The sequence below is a fragment of the Pipra filicauda genome, unplaced genomic scaffold, assembly GCF_003945595.2.
Source record: "Pipra filicauda isolate LSUMZ 115617 unplaced genomic scaffold, ASM394559v2 scaffold313_size859762_pilon, whole genome shotgun sequence".
Lineage (NCBI taxonomy): Eukaryota > Metazoa > Chordata > Aves > Passeriformes > Pipridae > Pipra > Pipra filicauda.
The window spans coordinates 647,309-664,435 of NW_024104436.1; the positions used below are offsets into that span (position 1 = coordinate 647,309).

Consider the following 17,127-nt stretch of genomic DNA (forward strand, 5'->3'; position numbering starts at 1 on the left):
AGCAATATTGACAGGAAGGGATTATCCGCTGGAATTTGACATATTTATATCTAGAGAGTGCCAAAGGAAAGTCTTTCTGAGTGGAACAAAGCCGTTCTTATTTGAACTAGCTTCTTCCTCTAGAATTGTAGACGGACATCAGGGTGAGGCCCAGGAGTTAATTGTGTGATAAGTATTTTCTCAAAACTATTTTTTTCTAAATAGTATACGCAGTAAAATGAGAAATTGCTTCTTTGGCTTTTATTCCTCTCACAGTGAAACTGGAATCACTTGAGAAAAGATTTGTCCCCTTGATGCTAAGCACAGCACCAAGATGCTAAGCACAGCATCAAGAAAATATTTTGAGATGTATTATTTGCATATCCGTGGCAGCCAAGGGAACACCTGCTCCATAAGCTCCAATATAAAAAAAAAAGCAGAGTTCAGGGGTCTCTTTGTCTGAGGTCTAGCAAGCTACAACTGTGATGCTGTATTAACTCTGAATAGCTCTGGGCTTTAGTATTTGCATTATAAATGCAGGAATTATCGAGCTCTGCTCACATAAAGAGATTTGCAAGTTCTTTCACTTTCTGAGTGCATGAGCAAGCACTGACTCCAGAGAAGTTACATTATATTGCAATAAATTGTATACTAGACACTCTGGAGAGGTTTTGATATGTGAGCAAGCAGAAAATACACTTCTTGCTTTGGTGTCCAAGACAGAATTGCCCTTTGAGCATCCCCAGTCAGTGTTAGACCAAGTGGGTTCTTGGGCAAAGGAATCGCTTTGTTTGCTGTTTGACCATCTCATGCCTGGATTTACAAATAATTGTGCACAAAGTCCTGAGAGTAAATATTCTAACTCTGATCTCTGGCATTGGTGCATTTCTGCTTATGGCTGGCAGATGGTGACAATGATTGAAATGCACACAGAAAGGCCAGGGCAGCAGCAATGTGCAAGCACTCAGAGGACCAACAGGGATTATTATTATCTCACAGTGCTAAGTATCACATACAGCTGATATTAAACCCCAAACAGCTCCAGCTTCCCCTTACCTAAACATTTATAAACCAAGCAGGCGATGACACAATAGGGTAATAAAGCAGGAGAGCATTAAACACGGCACACGGGCGGGTGCCGCGGAGGGACCTGGGGAGGGAAGTGGAGGGGCACCTGGCGCCTGTCCTTTGCCAGCCGAAGGCGCCAGGCCGGGCATCTTCCCGGCCCCTGCCCAGAGGAGGAATTCCAGAGGCTCGGACGGGCGGGAGCAGAGCCCGCCCGCCGCCACCGGGGGGCGCCCGCCGCCCTGTGCGGGGCCGGAGGTGGTTCGCCCTTCACTTCATCCCCCCTTTCCCTTCAATCCTCCCTCCACTTTTCCAAGGTCTAAATAGGCCCGGTTGTTCAGTCTCTTCTCTTGGAACATCTTACCTTCGATCATCTCCATTTTTCTCTTGGAGGGTCTCTCCAGCCCAACCACTCCTTTCCTGCAGCACTTCAAACTGGACAGAGATTGCCCTTGGCGGTGCCAAGCCGGGCAGATGTTTTTGGGCTGCGGTGGTGCTTGTACATCTCAGACAGACTTTTTTCCCATGGTCATTAAACTTCTCGGCAGCTTTGTTTACAGTACCAGCTATGTCAAATAAGATGGTAAAAAGACTAAATCACTAATCCATGTTTTAATGAAACCTCTAACACACACATTTAGGCCACCAGACCACCCTTCTTGGTTATTTCACTTGAGGCAGTGGTTGAAACCCCGCTGGGAGAAGTCCAGGCAGCAGCACAAGATTTATCTCCACCACATTTGCAAACATAGCTATTTGGGCAAGCCCTTTCAAGAGTGATCAAGTCCACAGTGCCTCAGTGTAATGGTTCCTCCCTTCAGGAGAGATGAAAATGAAGGCAGACGTTAATGAACCGGCTCGATCAATACCTCATCAATCAGGTGGACAGTTTCAGTTGAAATTTGTTACTGAAACAGCACATTACTGATGAACTAATAATATAAAGGAACATTAGCAATGCATTGTCTTGCTTGAGACCTTCTCTACTGCTTTATTACAAAGTGTAAGAACAACAGGAAAGAGCAGCACTAGGACTGCATGTGCTCTGTGAGCATTTAGGAGGGAATTAGAAAATGTTTGTATTGGATTAAAATGTCAAGCCAGATAAAAAAGCTGAACTTCCAGCCTGCCAAGGGATCCTTGTCTCTGTGCCTGCCTCCAGACATGTCATTATTTATGGAGAATTATTATTAAGTAATTTCAATAGCTTGCCAGAAAAATTAAGTTACTGGAAGTGTAAATATTAATTTTTTAATCTTTGAGATCAAATACAGCCCAGCTGCACTGCTGGCTTTACAGCCTAAGTTCCATTGTCATGCAGCTACTACCCTTTAAAGTCACTTTGTGCCCTTCGCCAGCTTGTTGTCAACATATTGTATCAAACACCTTTAGATGCAAGGGCATGGGTGCTCACCTGCCTTGTTGAGCATATGTATTTTAATAACAATTAGCTATTTCTGTGACTTCAGCCTAAGGAATTGCCAGGATATGAGGATGCCCATACTCCTGAAAACTTTTGAAAGGCAGACATCCATCATGAACCTGGTATCAGTTTATGGGCCTTACAATCCAGCATTCAAAGCTAAGCAAAAGGAGCAGCTTTGGAAAGATTGCACAGGTTCTTGCTGTACATTGTTTCTGTTCTACACGCTTTGGGCATGGAGAAAGTCTTACCAAGGCCTTGCTGGTGGTGTCTGACATGGCACTCATTCATTGCCTAGATCATGTATTTCACACCTCACAACCACCATCTTGGGCTTCCAAGCCCAGTAGTCAACATTGCCACGTTGATCTGACTCAAGCCCCGTTTTCAAGCCTAGGCTTGTAACCATAAGAGGTAAGAGCACCTCCACATTCCCCCATGGCAGCTGAGACCAAATATAGGGCTGCAGCACATCTGCTGCTTCCCCAAGCCCTTTCCTGTACCCCACTGGAAGCATCCTGGGAAACACAACAGTAAGTAAGCAGCGATCAAAAAAAGGTGCAAAGAATATTCCAAATGTTTATTATGTATTAAAAATACTGCAAATAAGCCATACAGTTCATTTCACAGTAACCTAAACAACATTGTTCAAGAACTCGAGAAGTCAACAAAGAACAGTGCAGTTCCAACAGTGACAACAATGGTTACCTTAATGCCATGGGTCCCTCTTCCTTTTCTGTTCGCAGTGGGAACAACACTAGATATGGTTAAAGTATCTCATTTACCTAGGAGAACTCCTTTTTACTGGTGCTGTTCCCACAAGCACATTACTTCTGGGAGGTGCCATTTCTAGGAATTCTTCATCTAACACAGTCAAGGATCTATCTAGTGCAGGGTGAGGTGGGCACAATGCCCATGACCTATTTCCAAGGTATCCATGTGCACACTCCTTTACCAATTCTTTGGAAAAGTTCAAAAGTAAACTTGAAATATTAGAAATCCTCTCCAAAAAGACAGAAACCCAAAAAACCTCCATGACAAAGGGGTTTTTAAAAGAGCATCTAGAGAGTTATGACACTTTCTCCTCACTCTTGGCCATCTCCTAGAAGGATCCTTTGCTACCAATGCCCCAGCCTGATGACAAAAATGGTGACAAGAATCAGGCACCAAGTCCTGAATACGTAACAAGAGTTCAGGTCACTGTCAGCTGTGTGAAAACTTGGAAACGTATATGCCATAGAAGCAATTCTGCTGATTTCATGGTGATTTTCCTTCTCGCGTGTTTTGGAGTGTATTATTTTTGTTGTTACATGCTTGTTATATATGGAACACAACGGGTGGAATTTTGGTCCTTCTCTCTCCTCATTCAAATTTGTGATCATTTTTACAGAGAAATCCTGTATCAAAGACCAAATTAGGCCTTCCCAGGAAAGACACTGTACCCTCTTGAAATTAATCCCATCCTTCAGATGTCCCTTCCAAGCACCGGTCTTCTGCACCAGCAGCTGAAGATGCTGGCAAAGAAGCCTGTTATCACAAAGAATCAACCTCTCCAGTCATGTGGTGGAACCCATCTCTTAGGCCTTAGCCCCAGGCAATGCCACTTACCTCAGACTTGTGTTAGCTCCTTGGTACAGATTAAGGATTCACAGAAATCTAGTACAGCTCAGCTGACACCTGGTAAACTGGACACATGGCTGAGTCCCCAGCTCCAGAAACAGATGAGGTGCTTCAAACGTGCTCCCCACTTAAGTTTACCACAGTAAACAGTTAAAGACAGGGTGTAGTTTTGCTCATTTGTTTCTGAAGCCAAAACATACCAGTAAAATCCTCAGTGTGTACAGCAGTGTGTACAGAGCAGCTGTAGCCCTTCTGTGTGGGATATCTGGTGTCATAGCGTGAAACACCTTCATGCCATTAGATATGTGCCCATGCTAACGAGGCTGTAAAGCCTTAGTTACACCATTACAGTTACAGCGGTACAACTTTATAGAGAAGACGAGCCCTTAGAAACTCAACCCCCAACTAACCCATGTTTTCTTAAAACAGAATTTAAGGAGCAAACAAACAAACAAACAACAAAAACCCCCAAAACACTACACAGAAGAGATATAAAGGAAATAAGCAGAACTGTCTCTATTATTATTCTCATTCTCTTTGGAGGTATCAAATTGCTTTTAAAAAGAGTAAAAAATGGGGCATACAAAAGCTATTTTCCTTAATCCATTATGTGCCCGAGAAGCACTGCTGCCTAAACTTTTTCATGTATTTTTTCTACTTTCACAAACAACCTTTCCAGATCATTCCTCAGGTCATCTATTGAGCTTTTCACAGACTCTAAGTTGTTCTCATTACTTTCTATTTTCACTGAGTAGGCGACTAAACTATCCACTGCAGTTCTTATCATTTTCAAATCAGAATCAACCTGGCTAACAGAAGATCTCAGTTCATCTACAGAGCCTTCCACAGAAGAAAACTTTTCAAGGTAGCCTTGAGAATGTGCTTGACCTGCCTGAAGATTTCCTTGATCCAGCAAAGTACTAATTTGCTTCTGGACATCCTGGAGAGCACCGGAGGATGGCAGGTCACTGATACTTTTCCTTAAGTTTTCCACGTCATTGTACAGCGAGGTCTGTGCTTCACCGAGACTTTTCAGAACATCTGTGACTGAAGTTACATCCGTATTTGAGAGACCCTGAAGGGTACTAATGCTTTGTTGTAGGGTACTGAGTTTATTCTCATATTCTGCCTCCTTAGAAAAGAAAGATTGCAACTTTTCACTGCTTTGAGCAACAACAGAAGTTAGAGACTCCAGGCTGTCTTCTATATGCCTCAAGCGAGACTCCAGTCCTTCACTGTTCTTCCCAAAAGTTTCTAATGCTCTCCTGAAGAGTTCATTATCTTCCCATTTGTTGAGGTCAGCTTTAACTTGCAGTAAATCTTCATCAAGTCTTTTAATGTCACTAGGGAGCTGCATAATTGAATCCTCAGCTCTCAGAACTTTCTCTTGTAAAGCTTTTAATGAAAGGTGCTCAGTGTCCGCAGCCTCTTTGAACTTCTCATGTTCTTGTTTGAGGTTGACTAGCTCTTTCACTTCAGTATACACATCAGACTCCATGGAGTCTATTGTACTCTTCAAGGTCTCTATGTCCTTTTCTTTGATTTTCATGGATGCTTGCATCTCATCAAAAGCATCTTTTAGCACCTTAATTTCATGTTTATACACATCTGCCTGTTCTAGTGAACCAACCTTTGTTTTCATATTGTTGATTTCATCTTGGCTCCTTTGCTGGACTTCAGTGAATACAGCAATGTTATCATTTATAGACTTTGTTAGCTCTGTTAGTCTCTCTTCCACTGTGTTTTCCAGAGATGTGAAGTCTCGTTCCCTTGCATCCTTCACCATGTGGATGCCATCAGACAAGTCTTTCAAAATTTCATTTTGCAGCTTCTGAAGCACTTCACTGATCCGGTTTATTTCACTCTCCCCTTGTTTAACAGCCTTCTCGGTAACCTCCTGCTTCTGCTGCACAATTTTCATCATGGATTCAAATTCTCCAAATGTGGTTTGAAGAGAATGTACCTAAAACACAAATACACCCAGTTAATACCTGTAATTTCATCCTTTCCCTTTTTGTCCAAGATCCTTATAGCCCTTGTTACCAAATGAAATGATCAACTTGCAATCCTTCACGCTCCCTACCTGAAGTGACCCTATGGCATACAGGTATGGGAGGCATAACAAGTCCGGCTTCTAGAGCCTTACAGCTCTATCATAGATACATGTCTTCTTTTGAGGATCCCTGGCCTCACTGACCTGTCACAGATGATCCAGCAAATCCATGTCAGTGAAAAAGGAATTCAAGTCTCCAGACTTTGCATAAAGACCACAAGTCCATAAGGGAGGAAAGGGAGGGGGGAAAAAAAAGCCAAAAGAACATCTGGCATCAGCTTCTGAATATAGAAAAGCTGGGATTACACTTTATCAGGCAATAATAGCAAAGTCCAATTCCTGACCACGAAAAAGGAGTTTCACAGTAGACAAGAAAGAGAGACAGGAAAAATTAGGGGGAAAAGGGAGCTGGGATGGACTGAGGAATGGGAGCAGTAATCATGACATTTTACCGCTCCTAGACACCAATGGCGACACAATAGATCTTTCTTGTTAAGTATTTTTTAAGATAAAAAAATTAGAAAGGCTTTAATGTTCTAAATACTTAGTACTTCATTATTCTCACTCCTGCATACACCCACATGCTCTCAGTGAACAGGGCTCATGCATGTACACAGGCAGAGAACAAAGGCATAGCAGCTGCCAAGGGGCCTGCCTTGCATCTAGCTCAGGTTAACAGAAAGTTGCTACCACCGGATCAGGTAGGCTATTAAACTTCCCAATTACAAAAACTACCTTTACAAGTGGTTTTAGTAGCAGGAAGAGGGAGAACGTCAAGGGGTGAGTGGCCACCACATTCATTTCCTTTCGCATTTAAAGGTAAGATCCAGGCCAGAGGACACATTACTTCATTTTGAGGCCAAGCAGAGTATCAGTCTTAAGACTGATGGGTGTGTGGGTTGTACCTTTTTCAACTTTGTAAAGCAACATAAAAACTCCCACTGGCTGCAACAGGAATCCATCACACAGAAGATACCTCGAGGCTTTGGCAGGATGGCAAGTGCTGAGTAATGCATGTTGCCTTGCCTCACGCTACTCCCTGTGTCTAAGGGGTATATTAATCAGTCGTGCCACATGCACTGCCATGTTTACTGATTAGATACACAGCTGGAGGGGTGGTTTTATTTTATAAATAGAAGTATATTTTATATGGTCATAGAAAGAAATATACAGAGCTGTCTTTTTTTTCTTTGCAACTGAAGGAAGCTCCAGCAGTTCCCAGTCTGACTCTGAACCTAGAAATTATTTTCAAAAGACCTAACAGACTTCCTAACTAGAAATTAAGTTATTTTTATGTATTTTTGCAAAGCCCTGGCCAAATCCTCTTTAGTTTTCATGGAAGTCTACACTGTGTAAGGATTGTAGAGTTTGCCATGAGATTTGCCCTTGCTTCAACAGATCACTCCAGTTTGAGGAATGCCCATAAAGGTGACTTCTTTTTTCCACACTCTTCTGTAAAAAGGTTTCTAACGATTTTACATTCCCCACCCTGGTATTCTCTAGTGCTCCCATACCAAACTAGAAATGAGCTAAGGGGGAGGGGTGGAGAAGGTAGTACTGCTATACACATTGCAGCTGGGCACCAGCCATTAGACTGATTTACCAACATCATTTTCATTACATCTTAGTTGTCATTCTGATTCTTTCCACAAAGAGGTTTTTCTGTATCACTATAAATGGACTTTAGAAATCTTACAGGAGGGCACAGGAAAATTCTCCCCCTCGTATGACAGAATTTATTTTCTTTGATGCGCTCCAACTAAATCACCAAATTTGTATTTGCAAGTAACTATCTTCAACCATCAGTCTAAAAAAAGGCATCAGAAATAGCCAGAACGCTCCACAGGGCCAGGTCTCTGCTGCTATATGACTGACAGAGACAGATCCCATCGCTCCACAGTGGAAGTACTTTATACCTGCTCCTCCACTGCCTTCAGGCAATGCTCATGGTGTAAAAGTTGAAGCTATTCTCCTACACTTCCAGCTGGACCAGCCACTTGGAGATCAGTGAGCTCTGATATAATTAAATTGGTTTTCAAATTAAACCAGCTTCTAATCTGACCTGTCCTAACCAAGAGCCACCAGGGCCCAAAGCAAACCCCTTGCACAAGAGAGGTAAAACTCACAACTCCAAAGCAGGAGTTCATATTCACTACGCAGTGGTTTGTGTGTGCACCCGCAGGTGAGTTTGCCTTTTTGCCACACCTGGCTGGTAAGGTTTGATGCCATAGCCCTTGAAATATTTAACATCGACATAATGGGACATAAAAATGTACCTACAGCTAATGACTGTGTCTTCTCTAACTGGTCATATTGTCTTGTGTTTAAACACAAAACGACCTTGGCCTCTCTGAGAATGGTGCTATGTTAAAGACTAAACTTCCACATCATTTCCTTTCTCCTCGATGTGTAAAGCAGATGAGTTTACATAATGCTTACTCCTGACAGGAGCTCCCTGCAGTCAAAGACTGAAGGGCAAAGCCACACAGCAACCTGCACTGACCACATTCTGCAAGTACAACACAGGATTCTACACCTTTGTAAAGCAATGAAATACAGCCTGGTCTCCTCTCCTTCAAGTACATTCTTCTGTAAAGACAACACCAAACCACAGCAAGCAAAGCTTTCAAGGTCACATCGAAACTCTGTGTGACCTCTTTCGCCCACCTTTAATTCTTGCACTACTGTATGTCTAACATCAGCCACCTGCTTTACACAGGCAAGTAAGTTTCAGTTCTCCTTGAAACCAACTATTTATAAACTTCCTAGAATATAGGAAGTTTATAAATGTACCTATATTTATAGTATATACTCTCCTAGAATATGTAACACGTACCTATGATTTTCTGCAATGACATGGAGATGGAAGGCAGCAAATTGTACCCATTCCTTTGCTTGGAAGGGCTTATATATTGCACATACATCTGGGTTCTATATTCACATATTGTAGTTTTACATCTTGTAATCGCAATTTCTTCCTTCCTACTAACAGTCCATAAAAATGCCTTAAAAACTAGTAAAAAGCAACCTTTGCTAGTTCCAATCATGGCCCTGTCAACAGCGAGCAAAACCCCCAGGATTTAAAATTAGCTTCAGAAACAGCACTATAGCCCTGAATTTTAAAACCCCTTTCCCCCCTTCACACAAGTTTTCCTTTTCCTTCTTGTTGTATGGGAGAGGAAACACCAAGACTGACCCTACAGTCTCCACGTGAGCAGGCTGCTGTGCTTGTGGAAGTACTACCGAAGAGGATCTCTGCCAGTGCCTGCCCCCTCTCCCTGTCCCCCCATCACCAGCCCAGGCCCAAGCTCGCAGGGAACACAGGGAATCTGTATGGTTTGCCATGAAGAGAGCAGTCAAGCTGAGACAAGAATTTCCTTTTCTTTGATCTGACTCAGTCATAACTTTACATACTGCCTTCCAACCAATTTAACTACTCCCTAGACAGGAGCTTGGTTGCGTGTTGATGATATGCATTCATAGATGCCATTTTTAAAGGCTTTAGGCACCCTAAGATGTACTCAGATGGACAGTGCTATTTGTGAAACTCCAGCTGAGAGGCTAGTCAGGGCCTGAGTGAAAAAAATGAGAAGGGAAATGAGCATTTATTTCACTTCGCTTGAGCCACACCCTGTGCCAACAACTTCACAGCTCTTCCAGGGTCCTGGACTGCCTTGGACACTGCGTCTCACTCCCTCGGTCGGAGACAGCAGCAGGAACGTGGGAGGCAGGGTACAGCAGAAGCAGCGCTTCTGGCACAGCCTCTGCTGTTCGGTGAAGCTGACATGGGTTTTGTTTTCTAGAGAGTATGGAGACATCGAGACAGGACCCTGCCGCGTCTGACGGCGCTGCCACATCGGCACATACACCTGGCCGCTCGATGCGGCAGCTGGGTTAAATGACTTTCGGGCCTCGGAGATACAGAATTACGGGCCGCAGGCTCTCTCGGAACGGCAGGTCTCCACCGCTGCCAACACGTAAGCGTGCGGACTGCATTCCATAAAATGGCTTCAGGCCCTGGAAAAGCGAGCTGGGGGCTGCGGCCACTGCCGCGGGGTCCCGTCCCGCCCCGTCCCGCCCAGCTCCGCCGCCTGGCAGGGATTCCTCGCTGCACTGAGGCCACGTTTGCAGGCACGGGGGAAACCGCGGCCCTGACTCCATCTGCCCCTCTGATGCCATGAGAGCATCTTTGAGGGAGCACAGAAGGCGAGAGGAGGGTGGGGGGGGCGGGGGGGAAGCGGGACAGATTTGCTTTCCCGCAAGCCGAGCCATCCGACAGAGGCACAGCTCCTTGTAAGGGGCGAACCCCACGTCCTGCCCCCCGCCCCGCTGAGCAGCACCGAGCGCCCAGACGGTGCCCGGCCTCCCTCCCGCCCGCCCCCGGCGGTGCCCGGCGCCGCGCTACCTTCTGCACCACGGCGTCCAGAGTGCCGGCCAGCTCCTGCCGCTGCCGGACCGAGGCCTCCATCTCCCGGGCGCTCCGCCCGACCTCCTCCCGCAGCTGCTGCACGTACCAGCCGGCGGGCAGAGCGGCTCCCAGCACTACCGCGGCGCCCAGCAGCAGCGCCCAACCGCGGCGGGGGCCGGCGCCGGAGCGGCCCCCCCCGCCGGCCCTGCCGCCCCGGCCGTGCCCCGCCGCCGCCGGCTTCTTCGCCGCCGGCTCCTCGGCGCCGCCGGGCTGCGCGCCCTTCTCGTTGGCGGCGGCGGGCGGGCTGCCCCCCTTCGCGCCCCGGTGCTTGGCGGCCGACATGGCGGGACGCCGCCGCCGTCGTGCGGAGAGCGGGAGCAGCGGGAGCGGGCGAGGGAGGGAGGGAGGATGGAGGGAAGGCGGGGGCGCCGGCCCGGGCAGCGCCGCACTCCCCGCCCCGCCCCGGCCCCCGCCCCGGGGAGCCGCCACGCACACGGGGATGGGCTGCGGGCCGGGCCGGGGGGCGGACGTGGCGCACACGGGGCCCGGAGGAGGCAGCGGGACGGGGGAGCGGCGGGTGGATAGAGGGGCGGCCCCCGCCCCACCCCGCAGTGACAGAGCCTCTGTCGGCCGCGACACCCGGCGCGGGGCTCTGGGAGCGGGGTGCTCCGGGAGCGGGGTGCGCCAAGGCCTCCACTCTCGCAGCCTCCGGCCCCCGGGTGTCCCCCAGCCCAGCCCAGCTTGGTCCCGCTGCTAGTTTTTAGCCCTGCGTGTAGTGTTGGTTGCGTTCCGCCGACGCAACTTGTGTACTGCTGGGTTATGATTTGGGCTGCAATGACTGCAGCAACTCCGGAGTGACTTGAGAGCAAGGCGTGGAGAAAAAGTTCTTTTCTCCATCCGCAACCCTTCCATCCCCCATCCCCCTTCTAGTGGCTGTAGAGCAGAGACTTGGCATGGGGCTGGTCCCTGGGGCTCCCAGCAGCTGCCCTGGCTGGCAGGACCGCTCCTGGCCCGACACCAGCGCCCATCGCTCACGGACGGCTTTGTCCGAAAGGGAGAAGAGGCTCAGCACCGCGAGTGCCCGCGGAGCCGTTCCGCTCCGAGCGTGCTCCTTTTCCTCCCCACGCCTACAGGAGCCCGCTGCCTTCATCTTCCCGACGGAGCAAGTCCCGGCACGGGACAGGATAGGGAAGGCTGAGCAGGCCTTCTCCCTGAGCCGCTGGCTCCAGCTGGAGCCGCCCCGTGTGCGCAGCACGGGGCCCCGCTTGTCTTCTTCATGCTCTCCGTTTTTCTCCTGCGAATAAAGAGGCAGAGGGAGGTGAAAGCTGAGTGATTTGGACATGCCGGCAAGAAAAGGAGAGTAGGGAAGGAGAGAGTGGGGCAGAGCAGAGGGATAAGGTGTTGGTGCAGGAAACAGTTTATTGTGCGTTATATTAATCAGCAGTCAGTTCGGGGGGGATGCATCTCATCGTGTTGCTGAGGATCCTTATGCAAGGGAGCTGGGTGGGCTTGAACCCGCAATTTTAGGGCACTGGTAACAGAGGTATGGGTATGGGTATTTTGCGTGGTGAAAAGGGGAGAACGTGCACTACACCTCTCTTCAGGTGAAATGGAGATATCATATGGGAATTACTTTGAAACGTCTTTTGAAAATCCCACAGATTTTCCAGCATCACAAAGAGCTGCTTAAACCCTTTTGAGAAACTGAGTAGTTGTGTCTTAAACTGTTATCATAGACTTGCTTGATTGTGGAAACTTGAAAAATACAACCGAAGTCCCCTTCTGCTGTCTGTCTACTGCTTTGGACCAGACTATAAAACAGGTGTTAGCACAGAAAAACTTAACTGTTTCAAAATTGCATCTTGAATTCATCAGTGTTGTCCTTTAGCCCAAACTGGCTAATGTAGTGACTATCGTGTAATAGGCATCTGACTGCTCTGCCAGATCACTGATGAGTTTTAGGATGTTTTGGGTCTAGACCCTTAATCACTGATGGCTTACAGGGAAAGATTTTTTTGTGACCTTTTATGTAAAGTTGTCCACACATGCACAGTGCAGGGCCAAGGTGCATCACTTCATCTGATTATTGTAACTAGGTTACAATTCTGTAAGTGAGTCTTAATTTTTACAAGAAAAGACTGGGACATATTTTCTTTTAACCTTAATAGGTAAATTGCAGGCAATAGCAATACAGATTTTTTAATATACTAGCTGATGGAGTAGATTGCACTTGCATTTGCTTGGCCTTCTTCAGTTCTTTAGTCCCTGTGCTGATGTCTCATTCACTGTTCTCTCTGAAACAGGAAGCCAGATTTATCCTCCTGTTCAGAAACTCTGTCTCATAAAGTGCCTGAAAATTCAAAGGAAGATGCATATCGGAAGTTGCTATTTTAGAGTTAATAGAAGATGACTTGCAATTATGTGGAGTCTGCATGTTGCTGGAAGCTTCCGTGAAGCACACGAATCCAGGACTCTGGACCTAAGACAGTGCTGTAACAGCATCCAATGTAACAGAGTTTGTACTGGAGAATCCTAAAATTCTAAAGCCTAAAAGCCTAAAAACTTGAGGCGCTAATGTATTTGTTTCTCTATTTGATTACAGCAAGAAATTAAATCAAGTTTTGTCTTGGAAGACCTTTTCTTGGTCTTTCCTTTAATTACAGTACATTCTTTATATAGAGAGATTACATATAGATATATATATATAAAACTTTAGGCTGAGTATTATTTAGAAACAGGAAATCTTAAAGCTAGCAGGATGACAGCCCCTGATGGCAGCCCGGCCATGGAAATACAGTTCCATTCAATACTTCTGCCAAGGCCTAGGGTGAACTGAACTGTTTGGTCTGTACACGGTGTTCTAATCAGTAACTACCAGAATGCGTTATAAGATGAGAATTTATAGTGAATTGTCTCAGGTATTTTGTCAGCACAATTCTGTCAAATGCACAGACCTGAGACCAAAAGTCAGTAGCTGTAGAGGATGTTGGAGTGACTGCAGGTTATGGCCACTACAACAGAACTGGGTTAACTGATTGCCCTGACCCTTACAAGTAACAGAGAGCTTGCATGGGGTCAGGAGTTGTCTTAAATACATCCCAGAGGTGGCTGGAGCTGATAAGAAGGGGCTTGCACTAAAAGAGATGAGGACCCCTCAGAATACTCGTCTTGCTCAATAGCATGAGAGCAGAAATCTTCAGCAGCAAACAGAGCAGCCTGGGAGGGCTACAATAGCAGAGTTTCCACAGTAAAGATCTAGCCACAGCCTTAGTTGTTTCACACTTTATGAGAAGGGGGATATTGGATTTCTATTTAGAAAGGGCCTAGAAAGGCCAGGATTTGTAGCAGTACCCTAAGACCCAGGATTTTAGCTCCGAAGCCGTTTATTTCAGAGTTTACTATAAGAACTGAGCCATATGGACTGCATCAGAGACAATAATCAAGAGGATGACCAATGTTAAGTATCAAGGGATGTAAATCTCTTTCAGGTAGTAAGGCAGCGTAAGTAACTCATACCATTTCTCCTTCTCCCACTTGGCAGTGACAAGGAAGATGTTAGTGATGTACTACCCAAGGCTTTTCTGAACATGGAATCAATACAAACTATTTCTGACCAAGAATACTATTCTACAAATAGCTTCTCATTGTATTTGACACAGTGGGCAAAACTCTTTATTTCCTATGTACAGAAAGACAGACAACTAGTGCTGAGGGGAGTGTGCAGTAGGAATTTGCTGAGGTGGTAAAGTTGCTAGACACTGCAGATTGGTGTGGTTGGGGAATTTACTGATATACCTTTTTCTCTCAAAAGTGCCAATATTCTGTTTTGCCTCTGTGTGAATTTAAAGCTAAATATTTCAGTGGGGAGAAGCAGCAATTCTGTTTACCTACAGTTATTTCTCCTTGGAATACAGGAAACTCCACAGAAGAACAAGCTGATAAAGCATCCTTACACCTGCCTTGTAGTCTTTTTGTCTTGTCCTTGAGCCTATTATCAAATCTGGGCCTGATGATCTCAGCCAACCCAGAGTCTTAACATCCATCTGTTAGCACTAAAGCCAGTCTGCCTGGCTCAGTTATTAGGATTAGGGCAAAATATCTTGTGACTTCAAGTTATGTTCTCAACTTAGTTGTCATGGGACCTGGCATAAACAATAACATACCTTGCCCTTGCCCTTTCCTCCCACTCTAACCACCAGTTAGCCACATACTGGGACATTTCTGACCTGCAGGGCCAAATGCAGCTGCACGTCTTACCCACTCAGTAGCTGTGTTGCTGTTTGTTGGACAAAGTGGTGCATTAATTGTAGGCTTTACTGTCTTTTAGTAGTGACAGTAAGGAAAGGTTATGAACCAACCTGCTGCAAAGCCTGAGCACAAACTAGTCCTTCATTTCAATTAACAGTGCTTCTGTAGTGAAAGGCCAAGAATTAAAGTCAACTTGAGACACTAGTCAAAATTCCAAATTTGTACCTTTGTTGTGGTTTAATTCCATCTGGCAACAAAGCACCACACAGGTGCTCACTCTCACCCCCCAGTCCCCATCCAGTGGGATAAGGGAGAGAATCAGAAAGTGAGAAAGCTTGTGGGTTGAGATAGAAGCAGTTTAATAATGGAAATAAATCAAAATAATAATAAATTGTAATGAAAAGGAAAATAACAAAGAGAGAGAAATAAAACCCAAGAAAGGCAATTGATGCAAATAAAAACAGTTTCTCACCACCAACTGACAAGTGGCCAGCCAGTCCCCAAGCTGTGCCCCTCTGCCAACCTTCCCCCTGGTTTTATCGCTGACCATGATGCCATATGGTACGGAATATCCCTTGGGTCAGTTGGGGTCAGCTGTCCTGGCTTTGTCCCCTCTCAACTTCTTGTGCACCCCCAGCCTCCTCGCTGGTGGGGTGTGGAGAGAGGCAGAAAAGGCCTTGACACTCTGGAAGCACCGCTCAGCAGTAACTAAAACATACCTGTGTTATCAATACTGTTTTCAGCACAAATCCAAAACACAGCTCCATACCAGCTACTGTGAAGAAAATTAACTACCCCAGCCAAATCCAGCACATACATGCATGTGCTATAGAAGACACAAGGACATTAATCCTCTTAATTGAGCAGAACAAATTTAAAGGCTGTACAGTTATTTTCCTGCCTGACATTGTGGACACTCAGACAATGAGAAATGAGTGTCATTTCCCGGTGGAGAAAATCTCTACAGTAGATAATCTACTTCAAGATCCATATACTGGCCTATAGCTTCAGTGCCTCTGGATCAAGAAGGAATTGAAACCAAAAAGGAGGTTAAGTGCTGAGTACTGCAGTGTCTAACTTATTCTTGGCCTTTGGACTGGAATCTCAAAGCACGTCCTTGGTGCCTCTGCTATGCATGCAGATGTACCTCTCTGATAGCTAGATGGATAGAGAGAGATAGAGAGACAGAGAGATAGACAGAGCAAGCTATGCACTTAAGAGTGGGCTCCAAAACAGCTGATATGCTGAGGGAGAAGGACACTGCTACAGCTGGAAAAAAAGAAGTTGTTTTAAAGCCATCTCTTTCTGTAATCCCATCTCTTATTCCATGATTTAGGTGGTATCCCTGATATACTTTTTCTTTAAAGTTACTCTTTCATAGAAGAAGCTAGTTTACTTTGTGAGGCTGAGGCACCTCTTTCGTTTCTGTGCAAGCTAGGCCACTGAGCATCAGAGGTTTCCACAATTGCCAGTGCACACAGACAGCACACAAAATGGACCCTGAGTCACTGGCCGTGGTGTTTCCGCAAGTACTATTTGTGAAGTTTTAATTTATAAATTAAATAAATTAAGTTAATTAATAAAGCTGCTTCAGCAGCCATCACAGCAAGGACTTGAGTTTTCCCCATCTTTCAAATTGCATTTAAGCAAAAATGGATGTAAAAAATAATAATAATATCCTTGGAAGTGATAACAGTCTTGTACAAGTAAGTCTTCATCACAGTCTTCTCCAAAGCCCTTTTGATCTTCTTTCAGACTGTCGTTGCCATGTGACATCCACAAAGTGGGGCAAAGTGGGGCAAACACAGTTATTTAAAACATCGTCTTCTTTACAGAAGCTATCGGATTAGGCTGTTCGAGTTAATCCCATTTAACGTCTCTGGAGGCCCGGCTTAGAGCGGCAGGGCTGACAGGTGCTCCGCATCGCTGGGAGCAAGTGCTCCCACTCCAGCAGGGCACTTGGCACTTGCATAGCCAAACTCCATTCCCTGCTTTCAGCCCTCGCTTTTATACCCGAGGCGAATGGGATCTACAGGGGGCTTTGGTCTACAGTGGGTGAATACAACGCCTATTCCATATAGGCCACTACGTATGCTAAAGGTTATTTGCAGGAAGGGGAGCTCTGTCTTCAGGATGAGCGAGGCTCGAGTTAGTGAGCTCTTGCCTCAGAGATGACTTCCAGTGTTTTGCCCTCGGTGCTTCCTGGTGGGTGAGGCAGTGGTGGCACGTAGCTCCTGTGACAGGAAGAGATGATGACCCTGACAGGTACTGCTGGCCCGGTGGGTACGTGAAGCTGCCCAGTGCATGAGGTCAGTGCAGCAGTGAGCAAAG

At 46.1% G+C, this 17,127-nt stretch overlaps 1 protein-coding gene across 1 annotated transcript; it reads right to left on the reverse strand.

Moving 5' to 3' along the window:
* Window positions 1–3,026: 3,026 nt before the first annotated feature.
* CKAP4 (cytoskeleton associated protein 4) lies at window positions 3,027–11,077 on the reverse strand. The gene is made up of 2 exons (XM_027715232.2): window positions 10,546–11,077; window positions 3,027–6,050 (listed from the first exon to the last, which is right to left on the reverse strand). The coding sequence occupies exons 1-2, from the start codon at window positions 10,888–10,890 to the stop codon at window positions 4,719–4,721; spliced, it is 1,677 nt and encodes a 558-aa protein (XP_027571033.1). The 5' UTR covers window positions 10,891–11,077; the 3' UTR covers window positions 3,027–4,718.
* Between the last annotated feature and the right edge of the window lie 6,050 nt (window positions 11,078–17,127).